At 41.7% G+C, this 21,112-nt stretch overlaps 1 protein-coding gene across 2 annotated transcripts in view; it reads left to right on the top strand.

The window, feature by feature from the left end:
• Positions 1 to 2,405: 2,405 nt before the first annotated feature.
• The window catches only part of Slc9c2 (solute carrier family 9 member C2 (putative)), a 57,346-nt gene continuing 38,639 nt past the window's right edge, over positions 2,406 to 21,112 (top strand). The window contains exons 1-9 of one of the 2 annotated variants that reach the window (XM_037211331.1): positions 2,406 to 2,564; positions 3,560 to 3,733; positions 6,199 to 6,299; positions 9,120 to 9,248; positions 10,701 to 10,866; positions 12,931 to 13,047; positions 14,239 to 14,400; positions 17,623 to 17,722; positions 20,149 to 20,292. In XM_037211331.1, the coding sequence (XP_037067226.1) occupies positions 3,598 to 3,733; positions 6,199 to 6,299; positions 9,120 to 9,248; positions 10,701 to 10,866; positions 12,931 to 13,047; positions 14,239 to 14,400; positions 17,623 to 17,722; positions 20,149 to 20,292 (1,055 nt within the window). In that variant the 5' untranslated portion in view covers positions 2,406 to 2,564; positions 3,560 to 3,597. Of the gene's footprint in view, positions 2,628 to 3,559; positions 3,734 to 6,198; positions 6,300 to 9,119; positions 9,249 to 10,700; positions 10,867 to 12,930; positions 13,048 to 14,238; positions 14,401 to 17,622; positions 17,723 to 20,148; positions 20,293 to 21,112 lie in introns of both variants that reach the window. The other variant, XM_037211330.1, reaches the window with a different exon arrangement.

Raw genomic sequence — 21,112 nt, 5'->3', positions numbered from 1 at the left:
AAGGGTCTGAGCTGAAGAGAGGAGCACACCAAATTTCAAGTAAGATTAGAACTATAAATGTGCCAGCAGCTCCCAGGTTTGAAATTGAAGTTGCTCTTTATGTCCCAGCCTTCCTAGATGACAAAAGTTACTAAACTAAGAAATAACTTCTGGGAAAAAATAAAATCCAGGGCAGAACTACAGGGGTTAAGAAGTTAGAAACATCTAGGATGGCACCTCGGGATTCTCAGATATTAGGGCTTGTTTTTTTTCCGGATGTTTTTTTTTTTTTCCGGATGTTCTAGGATGGCATCACAGCTACACCCAGCTGGAAACGGAACTGCCACATCTATCTACCTTTCTCAGAAGTGGCATATGTCAGCATAAGGAACTGTCTGACTCATCTTTCTGCAGTCCCATGTCCACCCTTGACCAAATCAACTTACTGGGAGATGGAAAATGATGACTGACTCACCTGTGCTACAGGCCTGTCTCAGTCACATAGTATAGTCTGTCATCAAAAGACAGGATGGAGCAAAGCACTCTTCAGCCTCTGAGTTCCCCAAGGCTATCAATGCCTACTTCTGCTGGCTTTGCTCAAAACGGTGAAATATAAATTTTATTTATTTCGAGACAGGGTTTCTCTGTGTATCCCTGGCTGTCCTGGAACTTGTTCTGTAGACCAGGCTGACCTCAAAGTCAGATATCTAGCCTCTGCTTCCCAAGTGTGAAATATAACTTTATTATGGCTTTTAAAAAGGCTCTCTATCAGGGAGGTTGTAATGAAGAGTAGTTCTGTCACTCCTGCAGTTTAATTAGGTGCTGTCACCGGCTTTCAGTACCATGTCTAAGCCAGGGCTGAATGTGAATTTTGTCCAAGTTTCCTGAGGTATGTGGACTTGGAGAACCTGAATCTTGGAACTTAAAACTACAAGGGTTGTAGTCACAGGTTTGGTGGAACTGAGAGAAAGAGAGAGAGAGAGAGAGAGAGAGAGAGAGAGAGAGAGAGAGAGAGAGAGAGAGAGAGAGAGAGAGAGAGAAGAGAAGAGAGAGAGAGATAGATAGATAGATAGAGAGAGAGAGAGAGAGAGAGAGAGAGAGAGAGAGAGAGAGAACAAGAGTGAAATAGGAGCGAAATATCAGTGAAAGGCATGGTTTAAAACGACCTGAGGCCGTGCAGCTGAGGTGTCCAAGTGACAACCGGTGATCTAAAGTGAAGTACATTGAGAGAAAGCATGGCGAGGTGGGTATCAGGTGAGGGACATGAAAGCAGCCTAGTGAAAGTTCTCCCGCAATTTTGGTCCTGCGATGTAAGAAAACCACACGTCTACACAAATAAGAAAGGTGCAGAGCATATTTTAGGGTGATGCAGATGTTTTAGTTATAATTGAGGGGCAGACATAGAACTTTTGACTGAAATTCAGTCTCACTGAGATGTCCTTCAGAGTTTCTTTAACACAGAAGCGATGCAGAAGATGATAGATTCAGCCAGCTTCCTGCTGTGATGCTCTCTCCCCTTGGAGCTCTATGGAAGAGCACATGCAGCAACCTTGATCAGGAAGGCATAGGGAGACTAGAATTCCCTACACACAATATGACTCCTCCATGGCAGCAAACTGCAAATTGATGATTAGTAGTCATTGAAGAAATATTGAGCTGTATTTGTTTCTAGTAATTTAGATTGGAGCCCCCAAATCACAGGCTAGGCATCAAGAATTTGTTGATGAATATGTCCTGGGGAGCGTGGGTGACATTGTACCTTCAAGCAAAGAACTAAAATTCAAGGATGAGTTGAATGGAGGAAAATGAGAACGTTAAATATGGAAAGGGGAGAAGAAGCAAAGGCAAATGGTAAATTAGAATGAATCAGGAGGTCTGTGTAGTGGAAGAAGTCTAAAGGAACCGGAAGGGCGATGAGTGGGTAAGATGGATACAACAGGAAAGCAGAAGGGGAGTAGGGATGTAGGAGGAGAGTGAGAAGCACAAATGTGAGCCAAGTAGAACATACATGTATAAGATGTTACATGTATAAGATGTTACGTGTATAAGAATTTACAGTGAAACCTGTTTTTCGGTATGCCAGCTAAAAGTTAATTTCAAAAACGAGTCAGGGAGATGGCAGTGCAGTGCCCAAGGGGATCAGGGCTGAACTGGATAGAAATGGCATAAGAAAAACGTCCTGTATGTTTTTAACACCCCGAGGTTCTGTCTGTGTGGCTATCTTTGACCCATTCATCTGTTATGTCAGGCAAAGGAAATCAGTTAAAAACAGTTGTAGGTGTAGACCACAGTGTGGCCATTAAATGCATGCTCCTCTGCAACTCAATAACTCCTTCTGGATTGGAGGTGAGAAGAATGAGTGCAGCCAATCAGAACAAAAGCAGGTTGGCAAGAAACCAATGGGAGGTCAGCGTGGAAACAGCTTTGGCTTTGGTATCAGTTGGCAGTACTGACCCTGGCAAACAGATGCAGAGCTGACCACAACTGAGCTCTGCCCTTTGGGATTTTGAAAGGCTGCATTTTGATGTCAACTCTGAAGCTTAGGCTTGGAAGGACACATCTCTGGGGAAGAACTTGGTTTTCAGGTCATTGACATGGGGATGAGGGCTTGGAGATAAGGACCTGAAGGGCGGCTTGAAGGATGGAGAGTAAGTTGTGGATGTGGTGGCCACCTCCTTCTTTACATTAGAATCTTTGTGACTGATAACAAATGAGTATAAAATGTGGCAGGAGATGTTTATTCCTGAAGTGACTTCAGGAACCTTCAGGTTAGCTAGCTATAAGGAAACAACAGAGGAGCCCAAGTCCTTCTCAGGACCGTCACAAACATTTATGCCTGCTATGTCTTATACAGGGCACCATTTCAGTGGGGGCATCAGGGATGATATCCAGCCTGTTGTTGATAGGACAAGCCACCCGCCTGTGGTCAGGCTTCATGGTCCTGAGGAAGAGGTACTTTTTCTACTTCAGTCAAAGGCTTCACAAATCAAACCTCAACCTCAATCTTTTCAGTTTTTTTTAAAGACATTGTTTACCTCTGTCCTCATTCCCAACTTTAACTGATGTGATGCAACTTACCTTGCTTCTCATTTGCTGAGAGAGGAAAAATAAGTTTTGAAGTTGGAGCAGTAAGGTGGAATTCCAGAGTGATCTGTACTCGTGGAGAATGAGGAGCATGGCATTTACTCCTTCCCTCTCAAAGAGTTCTCTTGGTCAGGTGCTCATGGCGAGCCTGCCTTGGCCTGCGAACTGTGTTTACAGCCTTAATGAAAGCCAAGAACTCAGTCTCGGCCTTTGAGAGACTCGCTGCTCCACCCAAGCGCTGTGGTCAGATCACCACAAAAGCAGCACAGCCCGGTTCACTCCTTCCCACGTGTAGGTAGCGTTATGAAACTGAAACACCAAGGCTGCTGCTACTTCGTTGTTAATATTCCTGGAGCGTGAAGGAGAGTGAGTGGTGTTAATGTGCTCAGATCTGAGTGTGCTACCCCCTCAGCTAGGTGGAGTGTGGATGTACTGGACCCTGGTAGGTCTCACGATCCTCCATCCCATCTTTTTTCTTCCCCCCATTTTACAACAGGGTAGTCTGCCATAGTACAAGTTACTTCTGGAAACACAATGTCAAACAACAGTTTTTCTTTCTGGGCAACAAAAGATGACAACAAGCCTGATTTGCTCTGTGGGAGGCCAGCTGATTACTTTGTGGTCCAGAAGCATTTCACAATTATGATATGTGCTACTATTGTTCTGGGAGGTAAGTGGCCAGGCGAGACCCCTCTGTCCTTAGAAACTTCTCTCATTGTAGGAGGAGATCACAGCTACATCCAAAGAGCAGCTGATGGAACCTCAAGGTGAGAGTGAAGACTGCCAGGCCAGCTTCATTCAGCTTCTAAGGAGCACTTTGTCTCTATTCAGTAACACTAGTTGGGCATGGTAGGGTGGTAGTGCATTAAAGAGAGTGAGACAGTCCTTGCCATTATGGAGCTTTCTCATGGGGGAGGTAGGCAAACAAATAAGCACGAGGCAATGTGTTAAGTGTTGACATAATATGTATATTGTATTGTGTATTGACATAACACAATAATGTATTGCCAGGTTTCTCTAATAATAATAAGAAAGAAGCTCCTGATACTGCCTATATGACCAGGCCTACCCTGATCAAATATGACATGAGGGGAGACTTCTCGGCAAACAGACAAAGAGGACACAGACCAGCAATCCACAATTCGCATAGTTGATGTCATTAACTTTGTTTGTTATGACTTTTAAAAAGATTTCATTTTATTGTATGTGCAGGAATGTTTTGCCTGCATACTTGTCTATGTACCATGTGTGTGGAGTGCCCACAGAGGCCAGAAGAGAGCTCCCAAAATTATGTAATTACAGCTGTTTGTGAGCTACCATGGATGCTAGTGCTGGGAACTGAACCTGAGTCCTCTGGAAGATCAGCAAATGTTCTTACAGCTGAGCAATCCCTCCAGCCGCTCTTTTGGCCTTTGGTGGGATTTTTCTTTACTCCACCCACTTTTCCTGTCTAGAAGAAAATTAGAGAGGGCTTTGTAAACAAAGGTCTCCTAAACATTGATTAAGAATTCAGCAGGATGCCGGTCGGTGGTGGCGCACGCCTTTAATCCCAGCACTCGGGAGGCAGAGCCAGGCGGATCTCTGTGAGTTCGAGGCCAGCCTGGGCTACCAAGTGAGCTCCAGGAAAGGCACAAAGCTACATAGAGAAACCCTGTCTCGAAAAACCAAAAAAAAAAAAAAAAAAAAAAAAAAAAAAAAGAATTCAGCAGGTGTAGTATGTTCATAGAGATAGAGCAGCCTAGTCAAAAACACAGGTGCTTTTTTTTTTTCTCCAGTTAACTCCTGGGATGAAAGTTCTAGGTCTCTGCAAAAGAATATTTACTTAGGAAAAAGACCAGCACCTCCAAAACCTTTTCTGGAGTCAGGAAGATCATCTAGGACCAAATAATGAGACAAATATGTGCAAAGAGCATCTTCACTTTATCATTTATCAGGGAGTGAAATTGCTTTGTCTAGAGATTTTTAATATTGTCACAAGGTCTTTGGGTCCTTTGGGTGCCCACAATGATCTGATGACTGTGAGTTTTGCTGACTCTAGACACACTCCGAGGATGTAAAGATAAGCGGCCAGCAGCAAAGGGCATTGTGGAAACAGCGAGAATACCATCTCTTTCCCTAGACTTAAGCATGAGAAGTATTCAACAATTATTTACTGATTTGGTTCAACTTCAAGCTGGGAGGCAGGATGCAAGAACCCAGGCTGCCAGTGGGTCTTGCTTTATGCACAAATGCACAGGATTATAGTCTGTCTTGTGTCTAGGGGAAAAAGATGAATCGTCTTGGACAGAACAGGCTTAAAGGCAGCCCGCCAGTGACAAGTGCCTCCCATGGCTTGTCCTGTGAAGGAGGCAACCCTTATGCTACAGTCAGTTTCACATATTTCTTTCTTCCAGGGAAATTATGGAGTATATGCTATTTTAGCACAGAAAGAATAGTTTTTAACATAAAATGAAGTATATAGATATTAATTTGGCTTTTCATTACTTCCCACCATCAAATCCATCGCTAAGATGCCTATGGAGTGACCCTAACACCTGCCTGGGCGAGCAAGTGTATGAGGCTGGTGAAACCTCAATATTTTCCACACTCTCCTGTGAGGAATGCCTAATTATGTGTACCTTATACTTAACAGATTGTATTTATGGGACAGTGAGGTGGTTTGGGAGGTAAAAGCACTTGCCACACAAGCTTGTCTACTTGAGTTCAATTCCCAGAACCCATATAGGGTGGAAGGAGAGAACCAATTCAACAAGGTTGTCCTTAGACCCCCCACACTACACACACACACACACACACACACACACACACACACACACAGAGAGAGAGAGAGAGAGAGAGAGAGAGAGAGAGAGAGAGAGAGAGAAGTTCCCCAAACCCAAATAGCATTTGTAACAATTGTACTATTCACACACACTATGACTCAGAAGTTGAAAATTAAATAACTAAGCTGAGTATTACATTTTTTTGAAAATATAAATAATTTATCTCTTTTGATAAGGTTTATTCTTAAATTGATATATAATGTGTTTATATATTTATTGGGTCACAGTACAACTTGACACAAACATACAATGCATAATGATCAAATTGGGTAATTAATGTTTTGAAATTGTAAGTTGTATTTTTATTTTTTAGGGCTTTCAAAGATGGTTTTAAAGAATTCTGAGGTCTTTGTGTTGATGATTCTCTCCCTGTCAGGATTTGTGACAGGGCAACTGGCTTACCATTTTGTTGAGGTACCGTATACATAAGTTAGAGAGTAAATCAAAGGTCAAACACCTCAAACAAGGCCCACTCCTAATGTGTAAGTGTTTCCTCTTCTGCAGTCCTGAGGCTCAACCCCAGAACCTCATGCATACCAGGCAGAAGTGTTCTCACACCCCCAACCCTATGGAATTAAACATAATGTGAACAGGCATTCAAATAATTTCATTTACGACACTAAGCATCTCTAGAATGAAAGACCCGTAAGAAATACAGCAAGAAAGTCGTAAGTTTGGAAAGCTTCAAATGAAGCAGTGGTTTGGAAGTGAGGACAGTTCATCTCATTGGCAGGTTCCTTGCCATCCTTCTCCCAGCTTTACCCCTTGCCCTTTGTTACTCCTTCGGAGTTCTTGTTTCTTTCCATTGTGGGTACACGGGCTTATTCCCTGATGGTCACTTGAAACATGGAGAGACTCGACACAAAAGGCAGCCTCTCTTTTCTCTTTTAAGATTTATTTATTTTATGTGGATGGGGTGTTTTGCCTGCATGTCTGGAAGAGTGTTGGGTGCCATGCCTAGTACCCCTGAAACCAGAAAAGGGTGCCAGATCTCCTGACACTGGAGTTATAGACAACTGTACCCACTGTGTGGCTGTTAGGAACTTCACCTGGTCTTCAGCTAGAGCAGCAAGTGCTCTTAACCATTGAGCCATCTCTCCAGCACCTGCAGCAGTTATTTTCATGATAAAGCATGGTTGATCTTTTCTCTCAGATTAGATATGAAACATGCATTATACACAATATAGCCACAAGACAATAGTCCTTCATTTTCCCCCCAACTTATTAATGCCTGGCCTTAACAGCGATACAATGTGCATCAACAAGTTATCGCCATTCAATGTTTTATTTTTTGAGATGGAGGTAATACCTAAAGCTAGAGTTTTCCTGCCTTGCCCACAGTCAGGACAAATCTTTGTCACCCGCCAGTCCCACAGTCACTCAGACCCAACCAAGTAAACACAGAGACTTATATTGTTTACAAACTGTATGGCTGTGGCAGCTTCTTGCTAACTATTCTTATATCTTAAATTAACCCATTTCTATAAATCTATACCTTGCCACGTGACTGGTGGCTTACCGGCGTCTTTACATGCTGCTTCTCCTGGCGGTGGCTGCAGTGTCTCTCCCCTCAGCCTTCCGCTTCCCAGAATTCTCCTCTCTCCTTGTCCCACCTACTTCCTGCCTGGTCACTGGCCATCGGTGTTTTATTTATATAGGGTGATATCCACAGCATTTCCCCTTTCCTTCTTTTTTTAAAAAGTAAGGTTTTAACTTTAACATGGTAAAATTACATATAACAAAACAATTATCGAGCAAGAATTACAGTTACAATATTAAAGAAGATGTCCTCTCTATCTTATATTTGTGAATTTAAGGTTTTATATCTAACTTATCTTTTATCATAAAGCCTGCCAACCTTCTGAAGTTCCACCACGCCCCCTAGCTAACACCATTTGAGCTTCGACTACTGCCACACTCATTTTCAAGTGCGCTCTCTATACTCAACTCATTAATCCTTGAGTTAGCTCATTCATTCCTGCAAGAACTCAATGGCAATAAACTCTCCAGCCACTTACAGACTGAGGTAAAGAGAAGTTAGATAATGGAGCTGTTAAATTGGAATGGTCTAGAATCACCTTTTTAGGAGGGAACATTTACAGCATATCAACAACCATTGTTGTGTTTTTTATTACTTTATTTACACCTTCCATCATCCATGCCTTATAATAACTGATTATACCAACATCTAAACATCGAATTTCTCTGCTGACTAACTGGAATATCTATATCTATATCTATATCTATATCTATATCTATCTATCTATCTATCTATCTATATATCAATCCTAAGCAGATCCCTGTGAAGCCACAAATATCTGTGTGAGAATATATAATAGATATATTAAAATAAGTATCTAATAGCTTAATAAAAATACTTTTCTTTGAATTGGTAGTATCATCTCAGGTAACACCAATGATAAAGGATATATATAATTTTTGAAAGTATCAATTTTAGGTTCTAAGTAATGTTCGTGTAAAACATATCAGAGAAGATCAGTTTAAAAGGAGGAAAGGGTGGAAAGGGAGGGGCTGGAGAGATGGCTCAGTGGTTAAGAGCACTGGCTACTCTTGTAGACGATCTAGGTTTGGTTCCCAGCACACACACACACACACACACACACACACACACACACACACACACACACACACACACACACACACACGGCAGCTCACAGCCCTCTATAAACTCCAGTTCTATGGCATCTGACACCCTACCCTGGCCTCCTGGGCCACTGCATGCTTATGGCATATGTACACAAAATGCAGCTAAAACATTCATACACATAAAACTAAAACAAACAATTCTCCAAAAGGAGGAAAGATGTATTTTGACTCATAGTTTCATAATTTTCAGTCCGTGGTTGTTTGGCTCCATGGCTGTGGTATGTGAGGAGATGGAGCAGCATCACCATCATTGGCAGAGGATGGGGTAGAGCAGGGTTGTTTATCTCATGCCAGAAAGAGTTAGAAAGTCAGGGGTCAGGACAATATACATCCTAGAACGCCACATCAGTGGCCTCCTTCCCTCCAGTGCCAGTATCCTAAAAGCCCAAATGTGAAATTAGCATCTTTGTAATCCAAGACCTCTCAATAGCGCCACCTGCTGGAATCAAGCCCTCAAACCACGAACCTTTTGGGGGTGGGGTGGGGGATGGGGTGGAGGAGGGTGGGGACACACTTCTAAACTACCACAAGTAACAGACTAATTTTTCCATACATTTGTTTCTTTAGGTGCACCAAATTGTCTACCCTCTTCTAAAAACACCCAGTTTTTCACTTTATTGTTATTTTTTACCTTTAATTGTATTTGTGGCTGCTTTGGATGTGGACTTTTATATAGTCAAGAACGTGTTATGGCAGGTAAGAAAACATTTTAGAACATTTTAAATTAGTGGTTCTACAGAACACTAATTTAAAAGAGTTGAGGGGCAGGGTGTGTGGGGCACTTAGTGTTTGATGAGGGACTGCTGCGTTTAGGATCCTCGTAAATAACATCTCAGTTTTGCCCATGAGCAAACTGAAGCTCTGAAGTCACAAGGGGGTCAGTAAATATTTGGGTCTGGGTTCTGGTCCTAATCTGGTCTCAGCATGGCGGTGTCTTTTTTTTAATGGCTGGGATTGTAGTTATTGTTTCTCCTTTTCCTTAATTACACTCATTGCACTATTTTGTTTGTGTTTCAGAGAACATTTTCCCCCATTTTGGTTTCACTCCATTCTTTCTAGCATCTTGAATTAAAATTAATTAAATTGTAGCATTTTAATGGTATTTTGCATATTCAATGTTTAATTTTTTTCCTTTTTACCTGATCTCATGTTTTGACTTTTAGTGTTTTCATTATTATTCAATTCTAATTTTAAAATGCTTTTCTGGGTTGAGGGGACACATTCATTTTTTTTTAGTTATGTAGCTTTAGCTGGCCTGGAACTAACTCACTATGTAGATCAGCCTGGCCTTGAACTTGTGAAGTTCTGCCTGTTAGGGTTAAAGGCATTTAACCATGCCTGCAGGGTATGAGTTAGTGCTGCAGTAAGTGAGATGTGCAAGTATGCTGTGGACTGTTGATTTAGAGTCCTTCAGGTACATTGTATCCCAAACTCCGTACAAGTCTATGCCAGTTAAAAATAATGAGGCAATGGCTAGAGACATGGCTTAGTAGTTAAGACACCGGCTGCTCTTCTAGAGGACATGAGTTTGGTTCCCAGCACCCACATGGCAGCTCACAACCATCTGTAACTTCAGTTCCAAGGGATCTGATGCCCTCCATGGGCCCCAGATCTTCCGGCCTCCATGGGCACCAGGCATTCAGGTAGTGCACATGCCTCAGATATACATACAGGTAGAACACCCATACACATAACATTAAAAAAAAGAAGAAGAAAGACGAAACACAGTTTAAAAGAATAAAATGGTGAATATGACCAAAATACATTGTATGGATACATGAAACCCTCAAAGAATAAATAAAAACATTACATTATTAAAAATACTAAAGTAAAAAATATCAGTCAGTCCTCGGGGGAGGACTTGTCCTGGAGGAGGTGGGAATGGAGGGTAGGCTGGGGGTAAGGGGAGAGGGTGGGAGGGGGGAGAATAGGGGAACCCATGGCTGATATGTAGAACTGAATGGTATTGTAAAATAAAAAAATATATATAAAAAATGTTTGTGAATCAGTAATTGCTAATCGAGAGTTTTAAATAAAATTTAAAGATTAAAAAAAAATCAGTCAGCCAGGATATGGTTCTTCAACATGAGAAATGCAGTCATGTTATCTTAGGGTAGATGTGACGCTGTGTGATGAATTGGTTCACAGGTCTTGCTAATGGGAATGATTAGCTTTGGTACGGCGTTTATCATCATCGCGTATGTGGTTTTCAAGTTCAATAGGGATTCATGGGATCTGCAGTGCTGTTTACTCTTCAGCATCACCCTGTGCTTAATAGACCCTCTCCATTCTGTCAACTCGCTAAAAACGATTGGTACGTCAGTTCCTTTCTTTCTGGGGGTATGTTGTTTCCTTTGGACTGTATTTTCCTTGCATGGATTGTGTATTCAGCAGAGTAGGGATTGGTGCCTCATTTTCTCAAGGACAGATGACTGACTTGAAGGCAATGCAGATAAGACAGTTCCTGGAGACAAACCTAAATATTAACCCATAATTAGATTCTGAGTAATCTGAGGTCATGTGGAAGCATCTCAGTACTTCACATCCAGATTAGAAACTGGAAAGCAGATTTCCCTTAAAACAAAAACTATAGATATACTACCTTAGGAATAATAATAATAATAATAATAATAATAATAATAATGGTAATAGTACTTCAATTATATATTTTCAATTATTATTATTTCAAAACCTCAAGGTAAAAAAGAACATTAGACAGGTTCAGTTTTCTCTGTGATGATGATGATGATGATGATGATGATGTCATTCAATGTGATCAGTTTGGTTTTTATCCAATGCTTATATTAAGTGGTTGCTTTTACTTTATTCTATTTTTTGAGACAGGGTTTTACTATGTGTCTTTGGCTTACCCAAAACTCACTATATTAACCAGGCTGGCTTTGAATTAAGAGACCCATTTGCCTCTGCCTCCTGTGCATGACTTAACAGTTGCTTTTAAAATACATGGGTATATAGGAAAGCAAACTAAAAAATAATTTGAAATAAAAAAAAAATGAAGGAAACTGAGGAAGCCGGGGATCAATCAGCACTCCTCCATGGCCTCTGTCTGGGTTCCTGCTTGAGTTTCTGCCCTGACTTCCCTCAGTGATGGACTGTGATAAGGCAAGTGAACCCTCTCCTCCCCTAATTGCCTGTGGTTGTGGTGTCTGTCACAGTAATAGAGACCAGACCAGGGCAGTAGCTTTAGATCAGTGTGTGTTTACACGTGGCAAACACCGCAAATCAGGCTTTCCCTTTTTCTGTTTTCTTTTAAAAGGGTCTAGAGACCAAGTCCTACATGTGCTAGACAAGAACTCTACCACTTAGCTGTATCCCCATCCCAAATGTGGTCCTTTTTAGTTTTGGAGAGCTGGCTTATTGGTATATCACCAGATGTGTGTGTGTGTGGGAGATACAAGAGGCCTCAGTTAAACTTCTAGAGCTGCAAACCACAGGGTTATCGGAGAAAAGAATACACTGTGAAGACAGGGCCAGTTAACTTGCAGACACAGCAGTTGGAACAATCCAGAAGGTGTGAGAGAAGTAGACTGGGAAAATCTGAGCACCAATTAGCAGTGGGACAAGCACAGGGGTCTCAATATGTGAATCCTTAAAGGTTGCAGGCAGAGAAGGGATCCATGTTTGAATGAATAATGAATAAAAAAATTCTTAATTTGGTAGAAACTCAAAGGTTCAAGTATCTTCAAAAAAAAAAAAAATTCCCGCCAGGCGTGGTGGCGCGCGCCTTTATTCCCAGCACTGGGAGGCAGAGGCAGGCAGATCTCTGTGAGTTCGAGTCCAGCCTGGTCTCCAAAGTGAGTTCCAGGAAAGACGCAAAGCTACACAGAGAAACCCTGTCTCGAAAAACAAAAACAAAAACAACAACAACAACAACAACAACAAAAAATCCCAAGTCCAAGAGAAACAAAACCATACCATGGGAAATCAAAATAAAATCCTTGAAAAATCAATGATACAGAAAAAACAAACAAACAAACAAACAAAACCCTCAACAGCAGCCAGAGGAAATGGCTAAGTGGTAAAGATACTTAGTATATAATAATAAAATAAATCCTTTGTCCTGGAAGTTGCTTTTGGTTAGGATATTTTTCTTATCACAGCAACAGAGTTGAAACCAGGGCAGGTCAATGCAAGGGGTGTGCCCATCCTGTTCCCGTGCGCCCGTCCTGTTCCCTTGCGACTGAAACGTCAGCAGGCATAGTACAAAATGTAGCAAGTGTTGTTGGTGACTGCTGCACAGACTCATGACAGTTACGACTGTCTTCTTTCTTTTTCTAGCATGTCCTAGCTCTCCTCTGTCTTCTGTGCAAGAGCGCCACTTGCACCAGATTAAATGATCTTTTCTGTCCTTCCCCAGGCATTTCTAAGATGTACACTGATATCATCAGAGGAGAGTCGTTGATCATTTGTAGTTTCACGTGCATATTCTTTGGAATTTTTCGGGGCCATACAACTAACGTTTCCATGTTCAGGGGTAAGGTCGTTGTGCTTTGTCTGTTCATTTCCTAAAATCATTCTTATTGAAATGAAAGTGCATTCGTCTTTACATCTTTCTCTATACATTCTCTTGGACCAATTAAAATGATAAGCTAGATGACAAGAAAATAGCTACCATCTTTTTTATTGATCACTAAAATACAAAGTGTATATTTTGTGATCAGTGATATGCAAACAGGGGTATATGGGAGAGTTGGAGAGAGAAAAGGGAAGGGGGAAATGATATAATTTTATAATCTCAAAAAATAAAAGAAATAATTAAAATAATAGTAATAAAACCCCTCATTTCCACTCCTCTAGCATGCATGCACAAATACACCATTACATCATCTGGCTCAGGTTATCTCTTGAGCTAGGATCATTATGTTTCTCAGCCAGTGGATGTTAAGGGTTGGTTTGGTCATAGATTTGACGCTGAAGACAGACTATTCATATAGTATTGATAGAACAACCCCAAGAATGACAGTAGCTGGATTTGTGTGGCTAATGATCACTGGGATATGGAATATGTTCCCTTGACAGGTTTCTAGATGTTGTCCTAGTAGCTAGAGAAGAAAGGGGAAAATCAGATCATAGCATGGAGGGGGAAAGTGTCCTCCTGTTATGTATTTGTGATAGCGGCAAGAAGAGGGTGAGAATGCCTGAAAGCAGAAAGAAATGTTGGTGGAAAAGGAGACACTCACAGTCCTTCTCAATGAAGGAGCTATGGTAATTTGGGCAGACAATTTAAAAATGATGTATTAGCATATACTAAGTAAGTATAAAATGGATTTCATTATGATACTTTCATGTATGTACATAATGTATTTCAATTATTTTCAATCTTGTTTTTATCCTTTCTTGTCTTTCTCACTCCCATCAATCCTCTTTTCAACTAGCCCCTCTATTTCATGTCTTTCTGTGCGTGACCCAAGGAGTTTCATTGGGATCGTCCACAGGAGTGTGGTGGGAGTTTTTCATCCCTGGAGAAATCGATGTTAAGTTATAGACTGAATGGGAAAAGTGTTCCCAGAGAGCCTCTTTTTCAGATCCTCGCTGGGTGCTCTCTCTGAAGAACAGGCTCCCTGTTCACAAACCTGAGAGCTACCAGTGGAAACAAACAAACAAAAGTCCCAGATGTTAAACTCAAGTTTTCTTTCTCGTTTTCTCTCCTTTCTTTTATTTTCAGAGTTACATGTAATCATTGGACTCAGCTTTGATATTTTTGGGAGCACAATATGTGGATACTGGTGTACCAGAGTCATTCAGATTATATTGACCGACATTTTCAGCAACACGCTGACTAACGTTGTTCTGTGTTTTTCACTGGTGTACATGACTTTCTACCTCGGTAAGGCAAACGAATGCAAAGTGTACGAACCTCGGTTTTGCCCTGCTCCTTACTCCGGATGCGTCTTCACAACTTCCGCCTCTTTGCTGCAGGCTCCCTTCTGTCTTGTCTCATCACCTCTTTGTCATCTCTAGTTCTCCCCTGCCCTCTCTGAACATCCTCTTTATTGGAGACTCCGTGTCTCCTCCTCTTTGCACTCCTAACTCTGGGTACTCTCACCCCTTGGCGCTCTATTCTCCAACCCTATAGGCTGTCCCTGGCAGTCCCCTAGGAGAACACGGAGTTCGTTTCCATTCTGACTCTTGAGCAGCTCACCTATAAAATGGGAAAGTTGGCAGAGAAGCTCCCGAGGTCTTTCCCAGCTCGACAGCCTTCACTTAGTAATCCAAGGTGGCTGTTGAAATGCCGCCCTTTCCTTGAATCTAGAAGGCAGGAGAGTAGAGGGAGAGATCAGGGTGCTTGTGTCCGGAAGAGGGGCTAGGGGCAGGACAACTGCAGGAGTAATAGTACCCCGCCTGTGTGGGCCTTCAGTTAGTTCAGTCCCGTAAAATGGGGACTTAAAGTGTTACAGTTCCCATGAGCCAGAGTAACTATGACCAAATGACTTTGCTCTCATCTTATACAGTGGAGCAACTTCCAGCCAACTAAGATCTCAGCTCTCAAGAGCTCTTTACACGCCCGGTTAAGGAAAAGCACTGTTTTCCCTTACTGATATATCGCCACCTAGTGGTTGCTCACTGCCCTGAGCCAGTCAAACTAGAGAAAACATTCACAGAAGACTCATTGCCTTAAACTTTAGTTCTTTTCTTCTCTGTGAAAGTTTTGTGGATGCCTATACCAGGTTTTTTTTTCTTTTGGGCTACCAACCAGCTCCAAAATCATGACACAGAGACTTATTATTAGTTTTGAATGCTTGGGCACGTTTCTGGCTAGCTCTTTTAACTTAATCTGTTTCTCTTCACCCACCTTTTGCCTCGGGGCTTATTACCTCTCTTACTACTTACTGTAAATCTTACTTTCACTGCTTCTCTATGTTTGGCTGGCATCTGCCTGGCTTCTTGCCCGGGATGTGTTCCTCTTCCTCTCGGGAGCCTAGAGTTCTCCTCCTATTTATTCTCTCTGCCTGGCAGCCCCATCTATCCTTTCTCTGCCTAGCTATTGGAGGTTCAGCTTTGTTATTAGACCAATCAGGTGCCTTAGGCAGGCAAGGTGAAACAAATGCAACACACCTTTACATAATTAAACAAATGCAGCATAAACAGAAGTAACACACCTTTACATAATTAAACAAAAGCAGCATAAACAAATACAACACATCTTTGCCTAGTTAAAACAATATTCTACAACAGATGCCTTATCTTCAAAGAAGATTCCATTCCATCTTTCCATCTCCTTACCAGATTGTGAGCCTCTGGAGCATGAGTGGAACTCATAGCTCTTGCTCTCTGTTTTGCCTCTTTTCAGCCAAGTTTAGAGTTTGTCAAATGCCCGACAGTAATTTAATACACGATGATCAAATAAACCATATTCCTTCTCAAAGAGTTTTTGAGTAAGCAGACTCCAGATATACTTCATCAACCAGTGACCTTGGAACATACTTAGCCTCTCTAAGCTTGTCTCTTCATCTATACAAATGGTCTAATACTTCATTTGTATAGGTCACCGCAGGCATTAATGAAGGAAGGTGTGTGACTTCCTCTGCTTGTGAGCCGGAGGTACCTAGGGGCTGGCAAGAGCTTATTATGCACATCTCCTCCCACCTCTTTTCAAGTGACAGTTGTTCATGGGGGGTGGCCTTATACCATGCATGTCAAGTCTTTCTGTCCTCCACCCCAGCCCCCTGCCAGATATTAGTTTTTAAGCCTTTGCCAGCTCACCACTGGGTTCTTATTGGAATTGAGGTGTTTCTAGTCAATGCTTGGTGCCCCCTTGAAGAGATTAGATGAACCAGAACTGAGGGTAGAGGGGGCAAGACCAGGTTGCCAAGCATTTTTGCCTCGTTTTCACATTAGAAGATTCCCAGCCCCGACACACAAGTTTTCAAGTTGGGATGAGACTGTCACTTAACAGCATGGATTCCATATTTTCATTCAGCTATGTGACCAAAGTGCTTGATCAGTTCAGCTGATCAAGTCAACAAAACCCTATTGACAAAAATGTGTTTAAAACTCAGCATGAAAGAAGACAAGCTATACACATTTGCAGAACCATTAGCTTTACTTGATTGTTTAAGTTAAATTCAGTTAGGCAAGTAGATAAGAAAGTCAAAAGTGATATTAAGTGAAGAAATAAATGAAAAAAAATAGTGAAATCTTCTTTCCTGAATATTAATAAGTACTGCTAAGCAGTAAAACCAGTCGATCAAAATCAAGAACACGGTCACAATGGTGATCATCCATTGCCATGAAACTGTGCCGAGCAATATTTCATCTAATTTATTGTTTGCAATAAGTGTACAAGGTGCTGCTGTTTCACACCTGTTTTGTACATGCAGGGACACTAATGGAGAAAGGGAGGTCACATTCCAAAGCAGGTGTCTCTTCCACTCCTTGTCTGGATACTTTTTCTCTTCCTTTCTGTCTGCTCTTCATCTGCAGCCCAGCACTGACAGTATTTACGGTGTTCAAACACTCTCCCTAGACCAGGTTTCAACATCTAGAGCCCAGTGAGTTACCCTTTAGTCAGCAAGGGGAAGGCAAAAGCTCCAGGAAGCTGTGAGTTCAGCCAGCAGTTTCTGGTACATGCAGCACAAGGCCCCTGAGGTGCTGAGTGGAGATTACATAACTACTACCCCCACTAACCCTAGCCTTGGTGATGATGTAGGGTTGGCAAACTGGGTCAAATCTGCTCTTAGCTAAAAATAGCTTTGTAAAAAGAGCAGAATAAAAGAAAAATATCTCGTGGAGATGAAGATGATACAAAGTTGAAAGCCCACAGTGTTTTGTGGTTAGTCATTTGTTTGCATGCTATCTCTGGCTTCTTTTACAGAGTAATAGCTGTGACAGATCCCCTGTGGCTCACAAAGGCTAGGTATTTATTATATGGCCCATTACAGAAGAAGCATTGCTATTTTCTGATCTACGGTATTAGACTAACCCCTTGAAGAAACTTTCTAACAAAAAACAACCATTTTCAATGTTACTACTGATTCTTTACTCAGCGCACACCAGTGTGCAGATTTAATTGCATTTAATTTTAACTCCCCCTCCTTTCTCTCCCCAGTGGAATATTTCGGAATGTCGGGCATTATTGCTTTGGTCACGGTAGGCCTGAATTTAGATTCACTAAGCTTTAAACCGCGGATGGAGTTCATAATTACGAAGTGAGTTTTCTGCAGCATACTCAGTGTAGATTCCATAGGATTTGGATGCTTAAGCAGTCTTGTCTTTAAGGAAGCTGATACGACTTCATTTATAGACATTTTTTCTATCTTTAAAATTTTAATATGCCAACAACGATCATTGATATTCTGAGTAAAGAATCAGTGCTTCAGAGACCACAGTGCCTCTAAGTCACTGTAATAGTTACACTTTGAATTGTTGGGTTTTTTCTTTCACATCACACTTGGCTGACACCATCCTGGTGTGAGAAGGAAGTCCAAAGAAAGAAGGGAGTCAGAGTGAGATGCATCATAGGTGGGGATGTGGACTGGGGTCTTCTCAGACAAATGGATTAGTCACTTCTCTGAGAAACAGTGCTAAACCACAGAATTGCTCAGAATCCAGGCACCAAGTCACAGTCTACCAAAGAAATTATCATCTCAAATGAAGGCAGATGTGGACAATATACCTTAACCTTGACTTTTCCCATGAACATCTGTTCAGTGTAAAAGTTGTTTTGAAATAGTGTCATTCTTATATTTTTGGGTGTTTAAATTATCCTATAAAAATAAATACCAGTGATAGAGAATAGTACTTTTTTTTTTCTTTTTGACAAGATGAAACAAAATTGGCACCTATAACTTTTATTAGTTCAATGTGTTTGTGAATGAAGCTTGGGACTAACTGGCTTATAAGGTTTATTGCTTGATGTAGCAACTGAGCTTGGATATGATCTTGAGACTGGCCATGCTGTCTTTCAACGTTATTGTAATTCCTCATTCTATTCACTTAATTGTTTATTCTTTCACTTAAGCCACTAATCTTTTTCTGCCTGCTATGGCCTGGCTGTTGAATTTTAAGCCTGAGGCAATGGGAATAAGACATTTTCCAAAGAACAAATAAGCAAAAAACAAACACCAACAAACAAACCAAACCAAACCCATGCTATTGTTAAGTGGCATACTTGTATATATACAAAAGCTAATGGTAAGTATTCTGAAATTACGTATTTTGGGGTCCTATTATATGCAAAGGCATTGTTAGACCCTATGGAGATACTTTTCAAAGCATTCAACTCATCAGTTAGTCTATGACAGCTGAGAGCTAAGCAGTGGGGTTTGAGGTCCCAGATTCATCCTTTCCTCCACAGCAGCTCTGAGTGACTTGGATCAGGAGATAGGAATCACTCAGAGAGTCACACTGTGTGCTAATTATATGAGATAACATGCTTTATCTGCAGCTAAAATTCAGCTTCCTAATACTTGAGAGTCACTGTGAGGGGATTGGTTCTGGAGCAGAACAGCTGAAAGTCCCGGGAGAGGGAATCAAGAGGAGGCAGGATCTGAGATCTGCCTGTAGATGTCAGATCTGGCCCTGACTCATGCAAGCCAGCATATAGGGCATCATAGGTTTTTCAGAAGCAACCTGAGAGCAACCTATTGCTCTCCCTTGTTTAACTGTGATGGTGCAGGCAATCAGCACTGCAGGGACTTAGAAGAGGTCATGTTTAATAAAGAGCATCAGATGGAGAACACAGGGCAAGAACCAGGTTTCCCAGACTTGTAGGAATTCAGCAGACTGGAGAGCAGACAAGAGAGGCTTTCTGTGGGAGCCTGCTCCCACCTTTTGAAGGGGTCCTAGGTGGAGGAGAGAGGAATGAGGAAATATCAGATAGAAAGAGAGACCTAGAAGATGAGAAGAAAGAAACACAAGATAGCTTTGAGAGGCCTGGGTCAATACCCAACAGCCTTGTCCTGTTTTGAAAAGGGCTTTTTATAATATGCCAAGGGGAGCGGCAAAAGACCTCCCCCTTGCAAGATCAAAGCACACTGTACAGTCAAAAGTAAACCCTTCAAAACACCTGGTAGCCACACCCGTGGTCAAATCATACCATTATGCAACCCTGCTGGGTAAAAGCAAGCTCAGATTCTCTGACCCTGAGTAAGTTCTCACTAGATAGCCTCTGTGGGCTCCCACAGCTTTCCAAAGTAAGGGGAGGAGTATATGCAAGTCCCAGCAGAAGCGGTGAAGGGTATTGCATCATCCTCAGCTGTCACCTAGAGGGACCTAGGTGACTGTAATCATTCTTGCTCTGGACTTTGAAGTGGCAGCTCCAACATTAGATAAACTGCTGGTTAGTCCCGGAGAAATTGGTACACCACCAGCTTGGGGAGGACTTGTTTTCTCTGCTTTGCTCTTACTGCTGTGTTTTGAGAGGCATTCCTGAGTTTTGGTGTGATGTAGATAAAGATCTGAGTGTCTTAGATTGACAACATACTTTCTCCTATTGACTGTAACTAGGATGGAGGGAGGCCACAGTTTCCACTGAGATAACAGTGTTAGGCATAACATAGATACTTTTATGCGAAAAAGAATATATTTTAAAAGTGCATTGATTAAAGTGTCATTTCCTTTTTATCCGTCCTAGGTTCTTAATAATGTGTTCATCTGCATATGAACATTTGATATATGGTTTCTTTGGCATTGTTGTTGGCTGTGGAGAAATCAAGTATTTCCGATTTCACTCCCTAGTTTTCACTGTCATCTTATATGTAACAGTGAATTTTGCAAGGTAACGATTATATTAAATATAATTTATATTTAAATATATTATATTATTATATATTAAAGTTTCCTTTGCTGGGCTTCGATTTTTTTGTGTGTAAATATGCACTTATGTATTCAGGTGTGTATGTGCGTGCATGTGTGTGCACACATGTGGAGGCCTGGGGCTGATGTTGGATGTTTTCCTTTACAACTTTATCTTATTTAAAAGATTTAAAAATTACATGTTGTTTGTTTATATGTGTTTACACGTACACATATATATATTCACATGTTTTGATGTCAGAGGACAAATCACAAGGGCTGATTCCTTCCTTCCACCATGTAGGTCCTAGGATTGAACTCGGGTTGTCAGACTTGGCAGCAAGTGCCTTTACCTGCTGAGCCCTCTCACTGGTCCGTCTGCGGTCTTTACCTGAACCTGGAGCTCTCTCCTTCAGCTAGACTGACATGCTGGCAGGTCCCAGGGGTATCCCTGTCTGTGCCTACTGAACACTGGGGTTACAGGGACAGACCATTACTTCTGCCTCTTATGTGGGTACTGGGGATTGAACTCAGGAACTCAGGTCCTCACTCTTGGGCCCCAAGCACTTTGCCAACTGAGTCACCCCTCCAGCCCCCAAGCCTAGATTCTTGAGCCCAGAGTTAGAATCAGAAGCAGTGGAGTCCAGGGAAGAAAATGTCACAGGAAACACACACTGTTGTCTCGGCCTTGGCAATGGCATGCTGTGCAACCCTGGGAGAGCGTTGTTTTTTTTTTTCTTTTCCAGTTTTCTCCTGGAAAAGACTCTCATCAGCCCTGAGTGTGATAGAAACTCAAAGTCATT

This window comes from Peromyscus leucopus, chromosome 15 (assembly GCF_004664715.2).
Source record: "Peromyscus leucopus breed LL Stock chromosome 15, UCI_PerLeu_2.1, whole genome shotgun sequence".
Lineage (NCBI taxonomy): Eukaryota > Metazoa > Chordata > Mammalia > Rodentia > Cricetidae > Peromyscus > Peromyscus leucopus.
The sequence above is the reverse complement of the archived record's forward strand: the minus strand, read 5'-3'. Positions and strand labels throughout refer to the sequence as shown.